The 19,670-nt window shown below is 45.1% G+C and overlaps 1 protein-coding gene across 2 annotated transcripts in view; it reads left to right on the plus strand.

The window, feature by feature from the left end:
• URB1 (URB1 ribosome biogenesis homolog) overlaps nucleotides 1-18,435 on the plus strand; it is a 235,012-nt gene extending 216,577 nt beyond the window's left edge. For both annotated transcript variants that reach the window (XM_029603591.1, XM_029603592.1), the window contains 2 exons: nucleotides 14,296-14,898; nucleotides 17,102-18,435. In XM_029603591.1, the coding sequence (XP_029459451.1) occupies nucleotides 14,296-14,898; nucleotides 17,102-17,364 (866 nt within the window). In that variant the 3' untranslated portion in view covers nucleotides 17,365-18,435. The remainder of the gene's footprint in view (nucleotides 1-14,295; nucleotides 14,899-17,101) is intronic.
• The last annotated feature ends 1,235 nt before the right edge of the window (nucleotides 18,436-19,670 follow it).

Here is a 19,670-nt window from a genome sequence, read left to right on the forward strand (position 1 = left end):
AACAGTTTTGACATGTAGAAACGATCATAAAAGAAATAAAAACAAAATTAAATCATGTCACCTGAGAGAACACCATCTTGGTTTTTTGGGGTTTTTTTTATATTGTTGTTTCTGACTTTAAAATAAAATTCCTATATATATATATTTTGAACAGTATAATTAAATCCCTCGACAGTTGTTTTTCGAAGGGAAACTAGCCCTACTTCAGACCATCTTTCAGCCTAAATGAATCCTTGCATTCCCTTGATAAGCACAGTGACTCGATTCTGTATCTTTTCTAACATTATGATATCCTTTTTGAGAATAGAAACCAACACTGAACCCCATTCACCAGTTGTAACTCACCAGGGCCTTCTACTGCGGTGGATGTTGTCTTTTGTCCCTTGCTTTTATTCCCACATATGCCCAACTTTGGTGACTGGCTTTACACACTATTTCCCAGTCTGTCACCTTCTAATGTGCCCAGGTCTTTTTCCTAGCTGCTGTTGGCAAGTACTGCCCATTAAAGCACGTTTCCTCTTCATCTGGGCAAGCCAGTCCACACCAGTGGGTTATGCACGCCAACTAGCAGATGGAGATGTAGAACAATAACTTCTGATGTCATCCTTATATAGCTCTGCTCAGGCACCAGCCAGTCGGTTTTTCTCAGTCTCCAGCAGATGATGGCTATGCATCCTTGCTTGTGGACTTCAGCCTACCAGGATTGAACAGGCCATTTTGACCTCCTGTGGTGATAGCATTTGCTCCCTCCCTTAGTTGAGAGTCTGGAAAAATTTCAGGAGATAAATCAGAACAGGAGTGAGGTGAAGACTGTGGTCCTAGCCCCCCTTCTGATAGGAGAAGGACTCCAGTAGGGTAAGGAGGCCTTGGGCCCAGCCCTGCTGCATAGTCCTCTTCTCTGTCTCGTCCTTCTCTCTCCCCTCTGCTCTCTGCTTCCTGCCATTCTGACTGATGCGGGCTGGTTCAGTCTTTTTCAGCTTGCCTGGCCGGGAAAGTTTAGACAAAAAAATAAATAAAAGCACATGCTCGTCGGGCAGCACTCAGAGTGGGTGCTGATGCGCTTCTTACAAGGCCAGTCAGAGGCAGCTGCGATCGCGGCTGCATGGCCGAGGAGTGCTGCAAGGTTGTTTTTGGACTGGCTGGGATTGTTGCAGCATTGCAGGGACATGCAGCAGGTGCCATTTTTGGGGTTTGCAGGAACTGCTGAGACACATTGTGGGAAGTGTTTGCTTACCTCTATCGGGGGAAGAGACAGATTGAGATAGCATCGGGGGAGCAGCGCGAGAAGAAGCTTCACATCTGCTCTGCATGCCATATAAGGGTCCTTAGTCCCAGGAAGGTCCCTTAATGTTTGTCAGAAGTGGGTTGAGGCCCAGGGAGATGTAACCTCAGGGGAAGTTATGGCGGCTGCTCCTACCAGGGAGAGTGAGGAATCTTTTCCGCCTGCTCTCCTACCAATCCCCTCAGGAATAGGCTCAGAGAAGGTTTTGCCTACCACGTGGATGGTTCTTTCTGCCATTTCGTGGGTGGAATTTTTTGAGGGCCTTTAGGTTTTCTATTGGGTGGGAAGGGCCCCAGGAGGAAGCTAGAGATCACCCACTTCAAAGGTCTCCCTCCTCGGATCCTAGGAAGCATTCCAAGAGGTCCTTGTCTCCTCTCAGGAGGAGGAAGAAGAAAAGGAGACAGACTGGAGGAGAAGGTGAAGATGGGGATCAAGAGACTCAGGTAGGGAATCTGGATTCCTATGAGCCATTCTTGGAAGAGATGGAGATTCCCCAGATGCTGAGCATCATAGAACGATGCTTGGGCTTTTTCACAGAGACGAGATGTCCAATTTCATTTTGCAGACCTTTAAGGCCCTTGGTTGTAAGGAGACCTTACCAGTAGCCACTAAGGATCCAAAGAAGAACCCAGTAATGGTTAACTTGTGCAAGGCATCCTGTTTTTTTCCCTCTCCACAAGACCATCCAGAAGCTGATAGATTTGAAATTGAGCATACCTCAGGCTAATTTTAAAGGAGGTCGCTCTTTAGCAGGATTGTATCATATGGATCCTTAAGCTAGAGAGCAGCTCCAGTTTCTCAAAAGTGGATGCCTTGGTCTGCATGGTGACAAAGCGACTACCATTCCAGTAGAAAGAGGAGCGGCTTTAAAGGATGTTCAAGATCAGAAGATTGAGGCAATTCTGAAGCAGGCCTTTGAAGTGATGGCCATGAACCTCCACATCTCTGCTTGTTAAAGGTCAGGTTACACTTGGCCTAGGAGGTTCAGGAAGCTCTGGGAGAGAATGGCCCATACCTGGAACTGGAAGCTGCCTTCCTGGCGGATGCCGGATATGATTTGGCACTTACAGCGGCTCATGGGGTGGTTTCAGTGATTGCAGCCTGAAGACTCCTTTGGCTGCAAAACTGGTCTGCTGATACTATTTTGAAGTTGAACCTTACCAACTTCCCTTTTAAGGGGCGCTTGTTATTCGGGGAGGAGATAGAGAACATGGTGCATTGGTGGGAAGAGTCTAAATTTCCTCAGTTACCAGAGGATAAGAAGTCAATTCCGAAATCAGGCGAAGGGGCGATTTCGGAGTTTTCTGTGTTTTCACTCCTCCAGAGGTTTGAGTATTCAGAGGTCTTGTATGTTCGGTAGATATTTGTCTTTTTGGGCAAGGAAGCCCGGTAAGGATGAAGCCTCTAGGTCCGAAACGCTTATCTTCCCAATGAAGTTTTGGGGGTCCATCCTCCGGTTCCAGAGATGGGCAGACGCTTGTCTGTTTTATGGGAGGTGGACCCACATCACTTCCGACCAGTGGATTTTGGAAGTGGTACATGACAGGTACGCTTTCGATCTTATCTGTCCTCTCTGACGCTTTTATGGTTTCCCCCTGCAACTCCATGGAAAAAAAGTCCGTGGTTGAGTCCATCCTGCAGCAGCTGTTTGCCCTAAAGGCCATGGTTTCAGTTTCAAAGGATCATGAGGATACAGGGTGCTATTCCATTTACTTTGAGGTTCAAGAAAGAGGATTCATTTCAACCTATTCTGGATCTCAAGGGGGTTGACAAGCCCTCCATTTTCAGATGGAAAAGTTAAGATCAATGATCACTTCTCTGGACCTATCAGACGCTTATCTTCATATTCCAGTTCACAAGCAGCATCAGAGATATCTGTGCTTTGCAGTGTTAGGTCAGCACTACCAGTTCCCAGCATTGTCCTTCAGTTTGGCCATAGCACCCAGGACTTTTTCCAAGGTGATGGTAGTTGTGACTGCAGCCCTCAGAAAGGAGGGCTTTCTTGTTCATCCATACTTGGATGACTGGCTAATCAGAGCCAAGTCGTTAGAGGAGATGTCGAGCAGGGTGGTTCAGTTGTTACTGCACCTGGGATGTGTAGTGAACTTAGCCAAGAGCAACCTGCAGCCATCTCAGGTTCTGGAGTACCTGGGCATCTGGTACGATACGTACAAGGCAAAGTGTTTCTTCTGGAGTCTCGCATCCAGGAGATCAGAGGTCAGGTCCAGACCCTACGGTCAGCGGTCGATCTGTCCGTCTGGTCGTATCTGCAGACATTGGGATCAATGGCCGCAACGATAGAGGTTGTTCCTTGGACACGTGCTCATATGCATCCTCTGCAGTGGCCCCTCCTGACTCGATGGAATCCTTAGTCTCAGGAGTACAATGTGACATTGATCTTACCGCTGGAGGTGAGTTGCTCTGGTGGTTATGAAGGGAGCATCTCCTAAAAAGGATGGATTTGAAGACTCCCAACTGGTTGGTGGTCACAATGGATGTGAGTCTCCAGGATGGGGAGAACACTGTCAGAAGTCAGTGGCGCGTGGTATTGGGCTACCAAAGAGGCATCTTGGTCCATCAACCCGAGCTATCCAGTTAGCGATCTGGTTAGCCTTCCTGCAGTTCGCAAACCGGTTGGAAGGAAAGGCAGCGAGAGTTATGTCAGACAATGTAACAGTGGTGGCTTACATAAATCACCAAGGGGGGACTCAGTCTGCAAGTCTCTCTTTAGAAATGGATGCCCCCCATCTGTGGGAAGAGCTTCATTTGCAGGCACTGTCAACCTTGCATATAGCAGGAGTCGACAACATGCGGGCGGATTATCTCAGTCGTCACGAGTTGGATCCGGGAGAATGGGAATTGGTTCCTAAAGTTTTTCACCTCCTCATGGATTCCTGGAGTTGTCCCTTTCTGGAACTAATGGCGAGTTGCAGGAATGTGAAAGTGGAGAGATTCTACTGTCGGACAAGGGATGTTCAAGCACTCAGAGTAAATGTGCTAGTTCAGTCTTGGCCTCAGGGGAAGTTACTCTGTGTTTCCACTGAGGCCCAAGTTTGGCCAGTTATTGAAAAAGATAGCAAATATCCAGGCGTGGTGCTTTTGGTGGCCCTGTATTTAGCCGTACAGGCCGTGGTATGCAGATCTGCGTCGTCTTCTGATGGGCGATCCATGGCAGCTCCCTCTTCTCGGGGGGCTGTTGCGGCAAGGGCCAATATTTCATGACAATCCGGGTCAGTTTTGTCTTACAATTTGGCCCTTGAGAGGGCTCGACTCTTAAAGAGAGGTTACTCAGGGGCAATGGTGAAAACTCTTCTGAGAGCACGTAAGTTTTCCACCTCATTGGCCTATATCCACATTTGGTGGGGGGGGGGTTAGCATTGATGTCAGAATCACGCTTGTCTTCCTGCTTTAACACCTGTTCCCTTAATCTTGGATTTTTTTCCAAGAAGGTTGGCCTTGAACACACCGAAGGTGCAGGTGGCTGCTATAGCATGTTATCGGGGCCGCATGCAGGGGAGGCCTCTCTTCACATCCAAACGTGTCTAGATTCTTGACAGGAGTGAAACACCTTAGGCCCCCTTTGTGTCTTCCAGTATCCTTGTAGGATTTGAATCTGGTCCTCTCCTTTCTGGCGAGTCCGATCTTTTGTCCTCTTCGTGGCATTTCCTTGAAGATGATGTTTCTGGTCGCTATTTGTTCGGTGAGGCAGATTTCGGAATTGCAAGTCTTGTTGTGCAGATAGCTTTTTTTTTTTTTTTTTTTTTTAATGCCAAATAGGGTGCAGATTTGAATGCTACCTGCCTTTCTTCTGAAAGTGGTTTCAGACTTTCACTTCAATCAGTCAGTTTTGTGGCCATTCTTAGACAAAGGATATGGATGGACAGGAATACAGGAAATTGCAGCCGTTGGACGTGTGGCAGCATTTATTATGTTATCTGGAGGTTACGAACGATTTTTGGAGACCGAATCAGCTTTTTGTTTTTCACCAGGGGGTGAAGAAGGGGGAGGCGGCTTCTCAGGGCACAGTGTCTCATTGGACTAAACTTTCATATCCATGGTTTTAAGAATAATTCCACCGCCTCACTATTATTCTAGCCTAGTTTAGCTCCCTTGTGTTGTTCTTAATTTAATTTCATATTTATTTTGTTATTTTAATGTTTTTTAGTTTTTTACTTCGTTGTTAAATTTCTATTTTTTATGTATGTAACTCAACCATGTAAACCACTTTGACCGCCTTCGGGTGTAAAAACGGTATATAAATAATTTTAAATAAATGAATAAGTGGTGTCAGTGGCCTGTGTGGAATCCGGGAAGTTCGAACACATTAGACCTGGGCACAGGCGGTTTCCTGGGCAGAATTGCGTTTTGCTTCTCTGGCAGAGATCTGTAGAGCGACGATGTGGTCTTCCTTGCATACGTTTTCCAGGCTCTGCCCTAGCAAAGGATTCTGCCTTTGCTAGGGCATTGCTGCTTGGACCTCAGGCAGCCTTTCACCCTTCTGGGGAGTAGCTTTGGTACATCCCACTGGTGTGGACTGGCTTGCTCAAATGAAGAGGAAGGTGAAATTACTTCTCTCCTGATAATTTCCTTTCCTCGAAGTAGGGCAAGCCAGTCCACCATCCCTCACCGGGCGGCCGACTTTCTTGTGTTTTGCTAGATCCTGACAAGGAAGGAATGTGATTCAAGGATCCCCATGGAGCTGTACTAGCACAAATCCAGGTAAATGAGTCTGTTTTTCTAGAATATTCTGGTTTTCTGATTGTCCTATGTGACCATTGTTAGTGGAGCTGAGTCCAGTATTTCCATTATTTATAGGGAAAAAAAAAATCACAGGTTAATTTTGAATAGTGTTTGTAGGATGCGATATTTCTTGTTAATGCTTAGTGGTTAGTGTCCACAGTTTGCTTTTGAAGAAAATACTGACTGGCTGGTGCCTGAACAGAGCTATATGAGGGTGACATCAGCGAGTCGTTCTCCGTCTCCATCTGCTGGTTGGAATGCACAACCCACTGGTGTGGACTGGCTTTCCCTACTTGGAGGAAAGGAAATTATCAGGCAAGAAGTAATTTCACCTTAACTGATCTGTTCTTATGCCCCACGTTCATTACCCTAAAGTTTCGTCTCATCTGCTATTCTTCTTTAATGTCATGTCTATCGTGTTATTGTCATGATGGAAAGAGAGCTGAAAACCATTATAAAAGAAGAAATGGATGCAATGATAACAAGTAGGAAGAACTGACATAGCTTTTAAAGCAACTAGTTTTGCCAAATGAGCTTCACTGGATTTTTCAGAAATGTCTATAGCAAATTTGCTATACCAGTAATTGATGTTGTATATCTTGATTTTGCTAAAGCTTGTGATGTGGTATGCTGCAAATGGCTAATTTTTGCATTACAGAGTTTTTGTTTGCAGACAGCTAAGAAACCGGTTAAAAGGGAATCGCAAGAAGGCCATAATTTCCCTGTACATTCCCATATCAATCCAGGCTCCTGGGTTTTGCCTCCCCACCAGCAGATGGAGACAGAGAAGTTTTGACTGACTCTGCCCTATACCCTAAGGTGATACCCATAGTCTGTCAGTATTTCTCTGTCTCCAGCAGATGGTGGAGGTGCAAAATCCTGCAGTCTGAAGTTAGTGCTTAGTTTAAAAAAAAAAAAAAAAGGTAGTTTTTAGTGTGAAGCCTCCCAGGGGGTTGGCAGGTCCTGAGGGGACCATCCCCCTGGTTTTGAGGCTAGTGGAGCTGGTGGTCGAGGATCCTGCTGCAGCTCCCCCAAACCACTGAGGTGATACCGGGGAGCCCGGCTCACTCTCCTCATTTGGTTCAGGATCCGCGTGGTGGACAGCGGCTGACCAGGTTTAAAAAATAAATTCACCGAGCGTTCTTTTTGTTTTGTGGCGTTCCTTCTCTCTTCGCGCCATTTTCTCCTCAGCAGCAGCTCTCTTTCGGTCGTGCCTTTATTTTAACTCTGTTGCCGCGTGGTCGGGCCGGTCTGCCTTCTAACCCCGCTGCCACATGGTACAGCCTGTCGGGCCTGCGGGGATGCGCGTGCCCGCGTGTCCCGCAAGGGAGTCTGTTCCGCTTGTCTCCCCAGGGGGAAGGCAGATCTTTAACGGTTGGGACTGGAGTTTCAGGGCCGTGCTGAGTGCCTGCGAGGCCCGAACGGCCGCAGCCAGCTGCCTTTGATTCATTCCCGCTTCAATGCGAACGGAAGCCATCTTGTCCACCTTTCGCGCGGCGACACATACAGCGATGGAGGGGGGAATCCCCTCCTCCACTTTCCCCGAAGCCCTCTGCCCCCAAGGGGGGTGCTGCTGGGGCTGGAAATTTTGAAACGGAGGACGAGGGCTCTGAGGGGGCCTCTGACTCCTTCTCCTCATTTTCTTCAGTGTTTATTCTTCTGCTACATAAGGTTTTCAAGGCCAGGAGGTCCACGAAGAAACATGCAGGGGGCAGCGGTCATTCCCGTGCAGGCCAGTCTTTGGAGAAAACAGCAGCGCTACCCCTCAAGCGAGCTAGGGCCGCGGAGGCAGCGGGGGCTCCTAAACCCTAAGTGCACCCTCCGGACTGGCTCCTCCTGTCCACCACCGGATTCTTCCTCCGATTCCTTGGAGCCCGAGGACCCAGAGACAGGGACCCATCCTCCTCAGAATGCTGCAGAGGAGGTCCAGGATCTTTCATCTAACCCCAGCTCCCAGATGGAGGGAGATGATCCTAAGGTGGTATGCCTCTTTAGGAAAGACTAGCTTGATCCTCTTATTCCTGCTATTTTGGAGGAGTTGGGGATTGAGGCCTCTCCAGAGGACTCCCGCATGGGCTCCATCAATCCAGGCATGGTTGGTCTCCGTGGTCCGACCAAGTCCTTTCCATTTCACCTCTCAGTGACGGATTTGTTATTTAGACAGTGGGATACTCCAGACTTGGGCCTCAAGGTCAGTAAGGCGATGAACAAATTGTACCCCTTACCAGAAGAGGCTCTGGACCTCCTGTGGATCCCCAAGGTGGATGTGGCAGTGTCAGCCATCACCAAGAAGACCACTATTCCGGTTACGGGGGCGACAGCCCTCAAGGACCTTCAAGATCGTAAGCTGGAGATCCAGTTTAAGAAAATATTCGAGGTTTCGGCGCTGGGAGTCCGGGCTGCTATGTGCAGTAGCTTTTCCTTGTGGGCAGGACTCCGCTGGGTCCAGCAGTTACAGAGTTGCTCCTCGCTTTCGAGGAGGAGGCCATCTAAGCCGGTCGTCTGGAGGCAGCAGTGGCTTACAGTGCGGATATACTTTAGGATCTTTTACGAACCTCGGCCAGGTCTCGGCTCGCATATTGCTGTTGCTTAGGAACTGGGCAGCGGACATTTAGTCTAAGGCTCAGTTGGAATCTCTGCCTTTTAAAGGCAAGCTCCTCTTCAGAAAGGACCTAGAGGATATGATTCAATCCTTAGGGAAAACAAGGTCCATAAGTTTCTGGAGGACAAGCCTAAAACGAGGAGTTCCTTTTCTTTCACATTCACGAGAGAATAGAAGATTTCGATCCTCGTGGTCGTCAGGCTCTTCCTTTTGCCAGAACTCAGGCAGGCAACAATCCTGGTCATAATCCTTGCGAGGGCGGAAGAGCAGGTGCTCCCCAAGCACCAGGAGGACCTAAATCTTCCCAATGATGCCAGGAAGACCCCTTCTCGGTTCCATCAGTAGGGGGCAGGTTGTTCCTGTTTTACAAGGCATGGGTCTCATTGACCTTCGATCAGCATCATAAGACAAGGCTACGTGTTAGATTTTGTACAGCGCCCTCGCGATCTTTTTCTCATCTCCCCATGCTCTTACGCAGAAAAGCAGAAAGCTATGCAGGACACCCTGCAGCGACCCCTCGATCTGGGCGTATTTTGTCCAGTTCCTCCCACAGAGTGCCGCAGGGGACGCTATTCCATTTACTTCGTGGTACCAAAGAAGGAAGGCACCTTTTGACCCATCCTCGATCTCAAAAGGGTCAACAGGTGCCTTCGAGTCCCGCGTTTTCACATGGAGACCCTGAGATCGGTTATTGCATCGGTTCACAGGGGAGAATTCATGGCATCGCTAGATCTCACGGAAGCATACTTGCACATCGGCATCAGAGCCGACCACCAGATGTTTCTGTGCTTCTCCATCATGGGAAAGCATTTTCAATTTTGGGCCCTGCTGTTCGGACTGGCCACAGCGCCCAGGACCTTTACCAAAGTGATGATTGTGGTGGCAGCTCAGCTCCGGAGGGAAGGGCTGTATGTTCATCCTTATCTCGATGACTGGCTGATTGGAGCGAAATCGGAGTCTCTCTGCCAGTCGGCAGTGCAACGAGTACTTCAACTGTTGTGATCTCTTCGGTGGGTGGTCAATCCCTTTCCAGTCATTGGAGTTCCTAGGGGCCCTCTTCAACACACATCAGGGGAGAGTTTTTCTGACGAGGGATCGAATTGACAAACTACAGGAGCAAATCCGAGATTTGTTATCCAAACATCTTCCCAGAGTTTTCGATTATTTACAAGTCCTGGGGTCGATGGCATCCACTCAGGAGTTAGACCCATGGGCCTTTGCGCATATGAGACCACTGCAATCAGCATTACTCTCCCGTTGGAATCCGGTGTCCGAGCGTTTTCACCTTCAGCTTCCTCTTAAAGACTCGGCACGGCTCAGTCTCAATTGGTGGCTCCTCACGTCCAGTTTGAGCTGTGGGGTGCCCCTGGAGGTTCCCGAATGGACTGTGGTTACTATGGACGCCAGTCTATCTGGTTGGGGAGCGGTTTGTCAAGAGAAGTCTGTGCAGGGACAGTGGTTGACAGAAGAAGCTCGGTGGTCGATCAATCGCCTGGAAACCAGAGCGGTCCGCTTAGCGTTACAGGCTTTCTTAACTCTTCTGCAGGAAAGTCTGTTTAGAGTTCTGTCCGACAACGTGACGGCGGTGACTTACATCAATCACCAAGGAGGAACCAAAAGTCAACCAGTTGTGGTGGAGGCGCAACAGTTGATGTGCTGGGCAGAACAGCACCTGGCCAGGATTGCGGCGTCCCACATAGCTAGAGTCGAAATGTTCAGGCCGATTTTTCTCAGTCGCCACAGACTCGATCCAGGGGAGTGGGAACTCTCTCCCGAGGCGTTCCAGATCATATGCGACAAGTGGTCCACTCCACAGATGAACGAGTAGATGTAAATCAGTTATTTATACTTTCGAATAATAGAAGGACTAGGGGGCATTCCATGAAGTTAGCAAGTAGCACATTTAAGACTAATCGGAGAAAATTCTTTTTCACTCATCGCACAATAAAGCTCTGGAATTTGTTGCCAGAGGATGTGGTTAGTGCAGTTAGTGTAGCTGGGTTCAAAAAAGGTTTGGATAAATTCTTGGAGGAAAGTCTATTAACTGCTATTAATCAAGTTTACTTAGGGAATAGCCACTGCTATTAATTGCATCAGTAGCATGGGATCTTCTTAGTGTTTGGGTAATTGCCAGGTTCTTGTGGCCTGGTTTGGTCTCAGTTGGAAATGGGATGCTGGGCTTGATGGACCCTTGATCTGACCCAGCATGGCAGTTGCTTATATTCTTAACGTTCCGCAACACCAAGGCTCCTCGTTTCTTCAGTCTGCGCAGGGAGCCAAAGGTGTAGATGCCCTGGTTCTCGCCTGGCCAAGAAACATACTTTTGTACGTGTTTCCACCGTGGCCTTTCATAGGCAAGGTGCTGCAACAGATAGAGATTCACCCGTCGGAGGTAATCCTGGTAACCCTGGAGTGGCCGAGGCGTCCATGGTTCCCGGACCTGATCAACTTAGTGGTAGAGGGTCCTTTGAGATTCCGGGACCTTCCCAATCTTCTTCGCCAGGGACCTGTTTGTATGGACGAGCTGGATCGATTTTGTCTCGCAGCATGGTTTTTGAGAGGCCACGTTTAAAAAGCAAAGGATATTCGGATGCAGTGGTCACTATCCTCTTACAGTCACAGAAGCCCTCTACTTCCCTAGCTTATGCCAAGGTGTGGGGGATTTTTGAGTCTTGATGTGTCGAACATGAGGTGAGCCCCTTTCGGGCTTCGATGTCTGATATCTTATCCTTTTTGCAGGCCGGCTTGTCTAAGGGCTTATCATCAACTCTTTAAGGGTGCAGGTATCAGCCCTAGTTTGCTTTCGGGGTAAAGTTCAGGGGCTACAGTTAGCAGCCCACCCGGACATGGCGTGTTTTCTCCGAGGGGTGAAACATTTGCGCCCGCCGGTATGGAATCCGTGTCCTTCGTGGAACCTTAACCTTGTTCTCAGGACATTATGTGCAGAGCTGTTTGAGCCCCTGAAGAGTGCGACGTTGAAGGACCTTATTCTAAAGACGGATTTCCTCGTGGCTATTTCATCGGCTCGCCAGGTATCGGAGCTTCAGGCATTATCTTGCAGGAAGCCCTTTTTGAGAATTACGTATTCGGAGGTCTCATTGTGGACGGTCCCCTCCTTTCTCCCTAAGGTTGTCTCGTCGTTTCATCTTAATCAGTCGGTGGAGCTCCCTTCTTCTCCAGGTCTCGATCATTCAGGTGTCAGACCATCTGTTCGTGCTCTGGGAGTGGTCCTAAGAAGGGACATAAAGCGTCTAGAGTGACGATTGCTCACTGGTTGAAAGAGGCTATTAGCTCAGCATACTTATTACAGGATCGCCCAAGTCCAGTTGGTCTACGAGCACATTCTACCCGTTTGCAAGCGGCATGGGCGGAATGTCAACTGGTGTCGCCGCAAGAGATTTTTAGGGTGGCTACTTGGAAGTCCTTGCACACCTTTGCTAGACATTATCGTTTGGATGTCCAGGCCTCAGACTCTGGGGGTTTTGGCGCTGGTGTGATTCGAGCTGCCCTCTCAGGGTCCCACCCATGTTAGAAGAGCTCTGGTACATCCCAGGAGTCTGGACTGATCCGGGTATGTACAGGGAAAGGAAAATTGGTTCTTACCTGCTAATTTTCGTTCCTGTAGTACCACGGATCAGTCCAGAGTCCCGCCCTGATTGAGAATCCGCTCATTCTAGTATATATTAGTTGGCCCTGCAGAGTATTTTCTTACTTGTTCTACTGTTTTTACCTGTTCTGTTCCTTTTGAGGTTTGTGAGCAGGATAGTTTTTTTTTTTTTTTTTATTCTTTATTTATAGTTTCAAGATATATACAAGAATAACTTGTCCATATGAAAAATTACAGAAAGTAATGTAATATAAGAAAAGAAATTAATCACATGTAAAATACATTCATTCAAACCTAGTATTCTCTTACATTACTTCTGTATTTGTAAAAGTAAAATTAGGGATGCTTATAAACTATGAGCATTTTTAAACAAAACTAAATAATATTTAGGAAAATTAGGATTAAGATTAACCCCCTCATTCTTTCTCTATCTAACGTTCCTTCATACACCCAGGAGTGTCTTTAGGTGTTCTGGATCTGTGAACTGATAATTATGTCCATCTAATTTAAGTGAGCACTTACAGGGGTATCGTAAGATAAATTGACCTCCCCTTTCTATTACTTTAGGCCTTAATTCCAAGAATTTTTTCCTCCTAGTCTGAGTGTTTTTAACTAGGTCTGGGTATATCCATATTTTGTTTCCATAATAGGTTTTAGACCTATTTCGGAAAAAATATTTCATCACCAAATCGTGATCGGTAATGAAAGCGAAGGTTACTAGCATCGTACCTGTCTTACCCACAACTAACTCTTCTTGTGATTTCTCTAAGAAATCAGATAGATCTAATGTAGAATCCCCATTTTTTCCTGTCACTTCCCCATCTACTTTTTCTTTAACCATTTGGACATTTTCTTTCGTCTTAATCGAATTATTTATATAGAATGCCCTGACTATGGTAGGCATATTTTGTTCTGTTATATTTAAAATTTTAATAACATACATTCTGAACAGCTCGATAGGAGATACTTTGCTAATAACTGGGAAATTTATTATTCTTAAATTTAAAGCCCGTGAATTGTTCTCTAGATTTTCTAATTTCCTTTGTATTTCATCTTCTGCCTTAATTTGTTGAACCTGTATTTTTTCTATCTGTTCTATACGCTGTTCTACCACCTGTATCTGTTTTTGCTGTGCTATCAAAACTTCTGAGTTGTTTTTAACAGTTAAGTTTGTTTCATTAACCGCTTTAGTTAAATTTTTTATAGAAGAATCCAGTTTTGTCAAGACATTCCATAAAGTGTCCATTGTTATAGTCGTTGGCCTGACTATAATTTCTTGAGTGTGTTTTCCTTTTAGTTGTCTTAAGGGTTCTTTAGGTACTCGTACAGATATCACATGATTTTCTTCTGCATTTCCTTGTTCAATAATTGTTGGGGGATTTCTTGCAGATGCCTCATCCTCCTGTATAGCTCCATTAGACAAATCCAGATTCCCTGACACATCCTGGGGAATTTCTGGTAATATAAAGGATATTTCCTTTTCTTTACCAGGGGGTGGTGGAACGTTTGGCGCTCCTGGACTTAAAGATATGTTATCAGCCAGTAGGGACAGATCCTGCTCCATCTCCGCCCCTACAGCGGCCCTCTCAACAGGAGTAGTTAACCAATTAAAGCCTTCCGTTAGCACTCCAAACCTTGAGAAAAGCCAAAAGTTGGTAGCTGTGAGCAGGATAGTTTAAGTGGTGAGGTTTCTCTTCCCCTGGCTGGAGGAAGAGGGTGTAGGTGCTTTATTCTACTATTTAAGAGTTCTGCTTTGATACATTGAAATACTGAAAGACTGTGGGTGGTACCTTAGGGTATAGGGCAGAGTCAGTCAAAACTTCTCTGTCTCCATCTGCTGGTGGGGAGGCAAAACCCAGGAGTCTGGACTAATCCGTGGTACTACAGGAACGAAAATTTGCAGGTAAGAGCCAATTTTCTTTTATGGCACATTTTTCATTGGAATACAGAGAAGTCTGTGTTTGGACTGCTGTTAATATTTTTACCACTGATCTAGAGGAGGGCAGAAATGTCAATATTGTCATTACTTCTCATTTACCTAGAGGCTGGTGTTCTTTCTTCCAGAAACCATTAAAGAGAGGAAGAGGCCTTTGGCATCAGTTTGGTCTACATCTCAACAGAACAGAAAGAGATTTGCAATGGAAGACAAGGAAGAATTGGATTCAAAGATGCAAACGGCTTACTTAGAGACTTGCAGGGGCCAGCTGACATCCATATTGATTCACTGGGAACCAACCTTTCCAATCTTGCCTACCAGATGTCCAGCTGCACCGTGTGAGGCTGCAGAATCCAGTAATCAAGAAAGTGCTCTTGTGTGTTCAGTCACTACTCTAGTGGTCAAGTGGGTATTGAAATGCATGACCACGCACAGTGTATCCATGCCCAGCATGCGTGCGGTTCTCCAGTGGCTTCACATTAACATTTTGCCAAATGGTGCCATGGCGAAGGAGCTTCTCAGAGACCATGCATTAAGGAGCTGTATCTTTAAGCTTTATAACAGAGTCTGTAATAGTTCCAGGGAGACTTCAGACTCTGATGTCCTGCATCTTTTTAACACCATCATGGTCAGTCTCTTGAACACTGAGGGCTGCAGTGAGACTGCTTGTTATAAACTTGTCAAAGGAATGTGCCTCTGTGCTGCAGATGACGACAATAGAGCAAAGAAAGGTAATGTCACCCTCTTTGTTCCTGATTTTAAACATCAACAGTTGCATACATTGTTTCCCCCTTTAAAATTTAAATTATGTAAAAATAATGCAAGAAAAAGTTATGCTATAGAAGAGAGATAAGGAAAAGACAGCAGTGCTAAATAAAAGGCTTTTATTCTTTATTCAGTGAAAAAGGAATGGGTAAAGAACTACTGATAAATGGCAGGGCTTTATCAGGTACTGGGGAAGATGCCACAACATTTACAGGAGAGACAGTTTGCGTGGCTAGCAGAACCGAAAGTGAACAAAGCTCTGGGGTCGGATGTGGGAAACATGCGAGGATATTAAGGAGTGGAGGAGTAGCCTAGTGGTTAGAGCAGTGGGCTATGAACCAGGAGACCACTGTTGATTCTTGTGACCTTGGGCAAGTCACTTTACCCTCCATTGCCTCTGTTGGAAACAGGATGCTGGGCTTGATGGACCCTTTGTCTGACCCAGCATGGCAATTTCTTATGTTCTTATGTACATAAATAAAGAAGGGAACTCTGAAAGATCCGGTCAGTCAATCTTTGGAGAAGAATGTTTCCTCTTTTATAAAAGTTGTAATAGGGAATAGGTTGCACTGCCTCCATTACCTGAAATGCCTACATAACATGCAAATTTTCTCTTGTGCATATTCATTGTGGATATCCTGAAAACCCGACTGGCTGGGGGATCCCCAGGACAGGGTTGGGAACCACTGTACTAAAGGAATCAAGCAGGTTGCAGGAGGCAGCAAGGTTTTACAAAAGGAAGATTGTGCTAAACAGATCTGGTCAATTTCTTTTGATTGAGTGACCAGAGAATTGGATCAGGGGCAAATCTGGATACAGTATACTTGGAATTCAGCAAAGCTTTTGATACTATGCCATATAAGGTCTCGTAAATAAACCTAGTGGCCTGGGAGTGGTCCCCAGGGGGGGTTCACTTGATTAGAAACTGGTTGAGGATAGTAGGTAAATGGAGCCCCCTACAAGAAAAGAAAGGGTGCTTAGAAGAGTGCTTCATGGCTCAGAACTGAGCCCAGTTCTGTTCAGTATCTGTGTGAGCAATATTGTGGAATGATTGGAAGGAAAAGTTTGCTTTTTTGCAAAGGAGACCAAGATCAGTAACAGAGTTGGATACCCCTGAGGCAGTAGATAGAATGAAGGAAGATCTAAGAAATCTTTAGGAGTGATCAAATATTTGGTAGTTAAGCTTCAATACAAAATGCATTTAGGGTACACCAGTCCTAGGGAACAGTGTATAATGGGGGATGAAATACTGATGTGCGCCAAGCAGGAGAGAGACCCTGGGGTGATCAATTCTGATTTCAAAATAGCAAAACAGTGCGAATAGGCAGTAGACAGACAGTTGCTAAGGTGTTTAAACAGTCATAACTAGTAGAAAACAAAGAGGTAGTATTATCTGCACGGGATATTAGTAAGATCTTAGCTGGAGTATTTTGTCCAATTCTTGAAGCTGTAGCACCTGAATAGAAATGGACAGAGTAGAGGCAGTCCAGAGAAGGGTTATCAAAATGGTGCCTGGTCTGCACCAAAAGTCTTAGGAGACTTGTCCTAAATATGTATATCCTAGAGCAGAGACGAGGATATGATAGAAATTATCTCAAGAGTATTAGTAATGCATAAGACACAATCCTTTTTCAGAGGAAAGCAAATTCTAGAACAAGAGGTTGTGATATAAGTCTCAAAAAGAGGAGACAAGTAATATTAGAAAGGGGTGGTGGATACATGGAATAGCTTCCCACTGGAGGTGCTGGAGAAAAAACCTAATAACAGAATTCAAGAAGGCCTGAGATATAAGCATAGTGGATCCTTCGATATGAGGTGTAAAGGCAAAGACAGATTGGTTGGAGCCTAAGGCAATGCAACAGGAATTAAATTGGGCAGACTAGCTTGGCCTTTGATCCTTTTCTGCCTTCATATTCTGTTTCTAAAGGTGAAGCAGTTTCCATTTGGCCAGTGGGTCAAATGTATGTGTCACATCCCACTGGCCATATAGAGCCATGGCTAGAGACCGCTTCATACGTCATATTACTTGCCAATCTCATGTAGACTTACAAGTGCAAAGCCTGTCTCTAAACCCGCATTTTTGTGTCTCGTGAAACAAAATGCTCTGTAGTCCTACAGTATTGTAATATGACACATGGTGCATTCTGAATATTATTTGTTTTTTTGCAGCTGCTATTGTATTCTTGGTTTCTGTTTACATTGGAGACATGTGGCTGGAAGCGCAGAAGCCAGACATGTTCACAGCTCATGTCAAAATGGTCTGTGCAGCCACTGATGAGAAATTAAATTGCAATGAAGAAAGACCAAAGAAAGAAAGAAAAGAAGCCATTGTGTCTCTCTGCAAAGAGATTTCAGCTGCACTGCTGGCAGAAGAAACCAAAGTACTGGTTACTAACCCAGAGCCTTCCAACCAGAGTTCAGCAAGTCTGTGACCGGTTCATGCATCGGAATTTTCCTTATACAGGATCAAAGAAATTTAGTGTTGAGTAGGAAAGTACAGAATGCTTGACACCCTCGAAAGGGCCTTGTTTGCAAAGTTTCCTCCTGCAGGAACACAACTGGAGACGCCTGCTGAAAACAGGGTCCAAAAAATCCAGCTCTTGTGCATTTAAAGGAGGCAGGGTGGACTGAAGTTACTATTGCCGACTTACAGATATGTCTTAAGGCAGCTTGGAAGTGGCAGTGAGATTTATAATGCAAAATTTATTTTATTGTATCCATAACTGAAAGTTACTACACAAAACACAATAGTGTCATTTACCTCTTTAGAAAATCCACAGTGAATATTCACACACAGCACTGCGTTAAGTCCTGTTAATGTTAAAACCTTAAGCTCTCAATGCTGAGGTAATTCCTGAGTTGATTATTCATACCAGCAGCTGTTGGGTTCTGTATCCATACTAAGAAGCAGCTGTTCCAAATATGTCTGATTCCTTGGGAGCTATTATTTAAAGTAGTAAGAACCATTAGGCTTGATATACCAGCTAAGTGGTATAAAATGTCCAAAAGACTACTTAAAATTTTTGTATTTCCACCTAAAACAACACACAGCGTGTTGATAGATTTCTTTATTTATTTTTTTACATCGTGCAGCTGCTCTTAGTGGTATAGATGAAAAGGGCATGACACAATCTCTTTCACAGACTGAATGTGACACGAAGCTGAGATTCATCTGCACAGATTCTTAAGGAAATCTTAGCAAGATTAATTCTTGTCTTCTTTGTGATAGCATTTACTATTACCAAAAAATAAACGAAAGAGGCACTAGAGTGTGCCAAGATAAAGGAAAAGGGATATAATCACCCGAACAGTACGATGAAAACACCTAGCATGATTGAAAAAAGGCAGGAAAGATTTCAGATAGCCAATGGTAAGTAAAATTTACCCATTAGGCTTGTATCGATCATTAGTGTCTAAAACTTCCTATTGCCTTATTAAATAATAAAAAAAAAAAAAAGATTTGAAAATCAAACTATTCAACTTGCATTTTAATTTTAAGTGTGTTAGATTCAAACAATGGTCCAATGTGGCTAACATTTTGCCCCACGACTGCGTCAGGGAGCCAAAAAACTAAGCCAGGTATGGATTTGAAAAACCATTATTTGAAGTGACCGCACATCGACTGCTTCACTTCAGTTGTGCTCGGTGTTTTTATTGTATGTGGAGCATTTAACTATTACTAAATGGTTATGGTGCCCAAGCATGGAAATCTTTCAAGGTGTGAGTCAAGGTTTCACCGTACAAGAGTTGAAGGTCATTTCAAAAGTTTCCTACCAGTCAGTATCTGCATATATTGTACAATTTAGCCATTCTCTGTATACATATCCCCTCATTACTGCAGCCAAAAAGATCTGAGTCTGCACCTTAGCAGCAGAACATTAGTTTCAACAGGTTGATAGTTTGCATCATTATATTCTAAAATGATAATTAGTATCTGAGACGTACCTGAGGAACTAAAGTGACTAGGGATAACAGATGTTCTCCTTTTTAATGAGGGTTCTCTTTGTCTCCCTTGAGCTCGTTCATATCCCTTCTGACACTGAAGCAGCCAAATCCATCTCGCATTCCAGATTGCGCTTTCATACAGTTCTGTGCAATGGCAGGATCACTTCTTGTCTTTTTGTTTTGTAACTGTCGTATACCCACTAGAATCTTGTATGGATTAACTGTCTGTTCTTCCTTGGGCCCTAAAAATTAATGCACTTCATGGAAGAGAAGGAAAACTTCTGATAGCTTTCCATTACCGAGTATATCGATAACATTTAATTCATTAGCCTACTTTCCAAAGGAAGGGAAATTTTATGCAGTCATGCCGTTTGTGTATCTGTGTCCATCTCACTATTAACTTTGCATTGTCAAGGGGGCTAAGAAGAGTTGCACACAGGCATCTTTTATCTGGATTCACATATTAAATGAAAACTGCATACAGTCATTGTCCCATAATAACATTTTGGTTCTACATCTGATCCACCCCAAATTTGTACCTGTTAGGGGGCCCACGAGGGTCACAACAGTGGTATTTTTTAGAAGAATACCCTTAATCCTGTTCATTCCCTAGATCAGTCCAAATGCATGGGGTTTTCATCCCTACCAGCAGATGGAGACAGAGAAGAAAAGCTTTACTGACACTGTGCTGCTTAAGATAGTGTGATGCTTCAAAGCAGATTACATTCAGATACTGTAGGTATTCTGTTCTGACAGGTATTTTTTGATTCACAGATATGCATGCAGTCATGCC

This window comes from Rhinatrema bivittatum, chromosome 5, assembly GCF_901001135.1.
Source record: "Rhinatrema bivittatum chromosome 5, aRhiBiv1.1, whole genome shotgun sequence".
Classification (NCBI taxonomy): Eukaryota; Metazoa; Chordata; class Amphibia; order Gymnophiona; family Rhinatrematidae; genus Rhinatrema; species Rhinatrema bivittatum.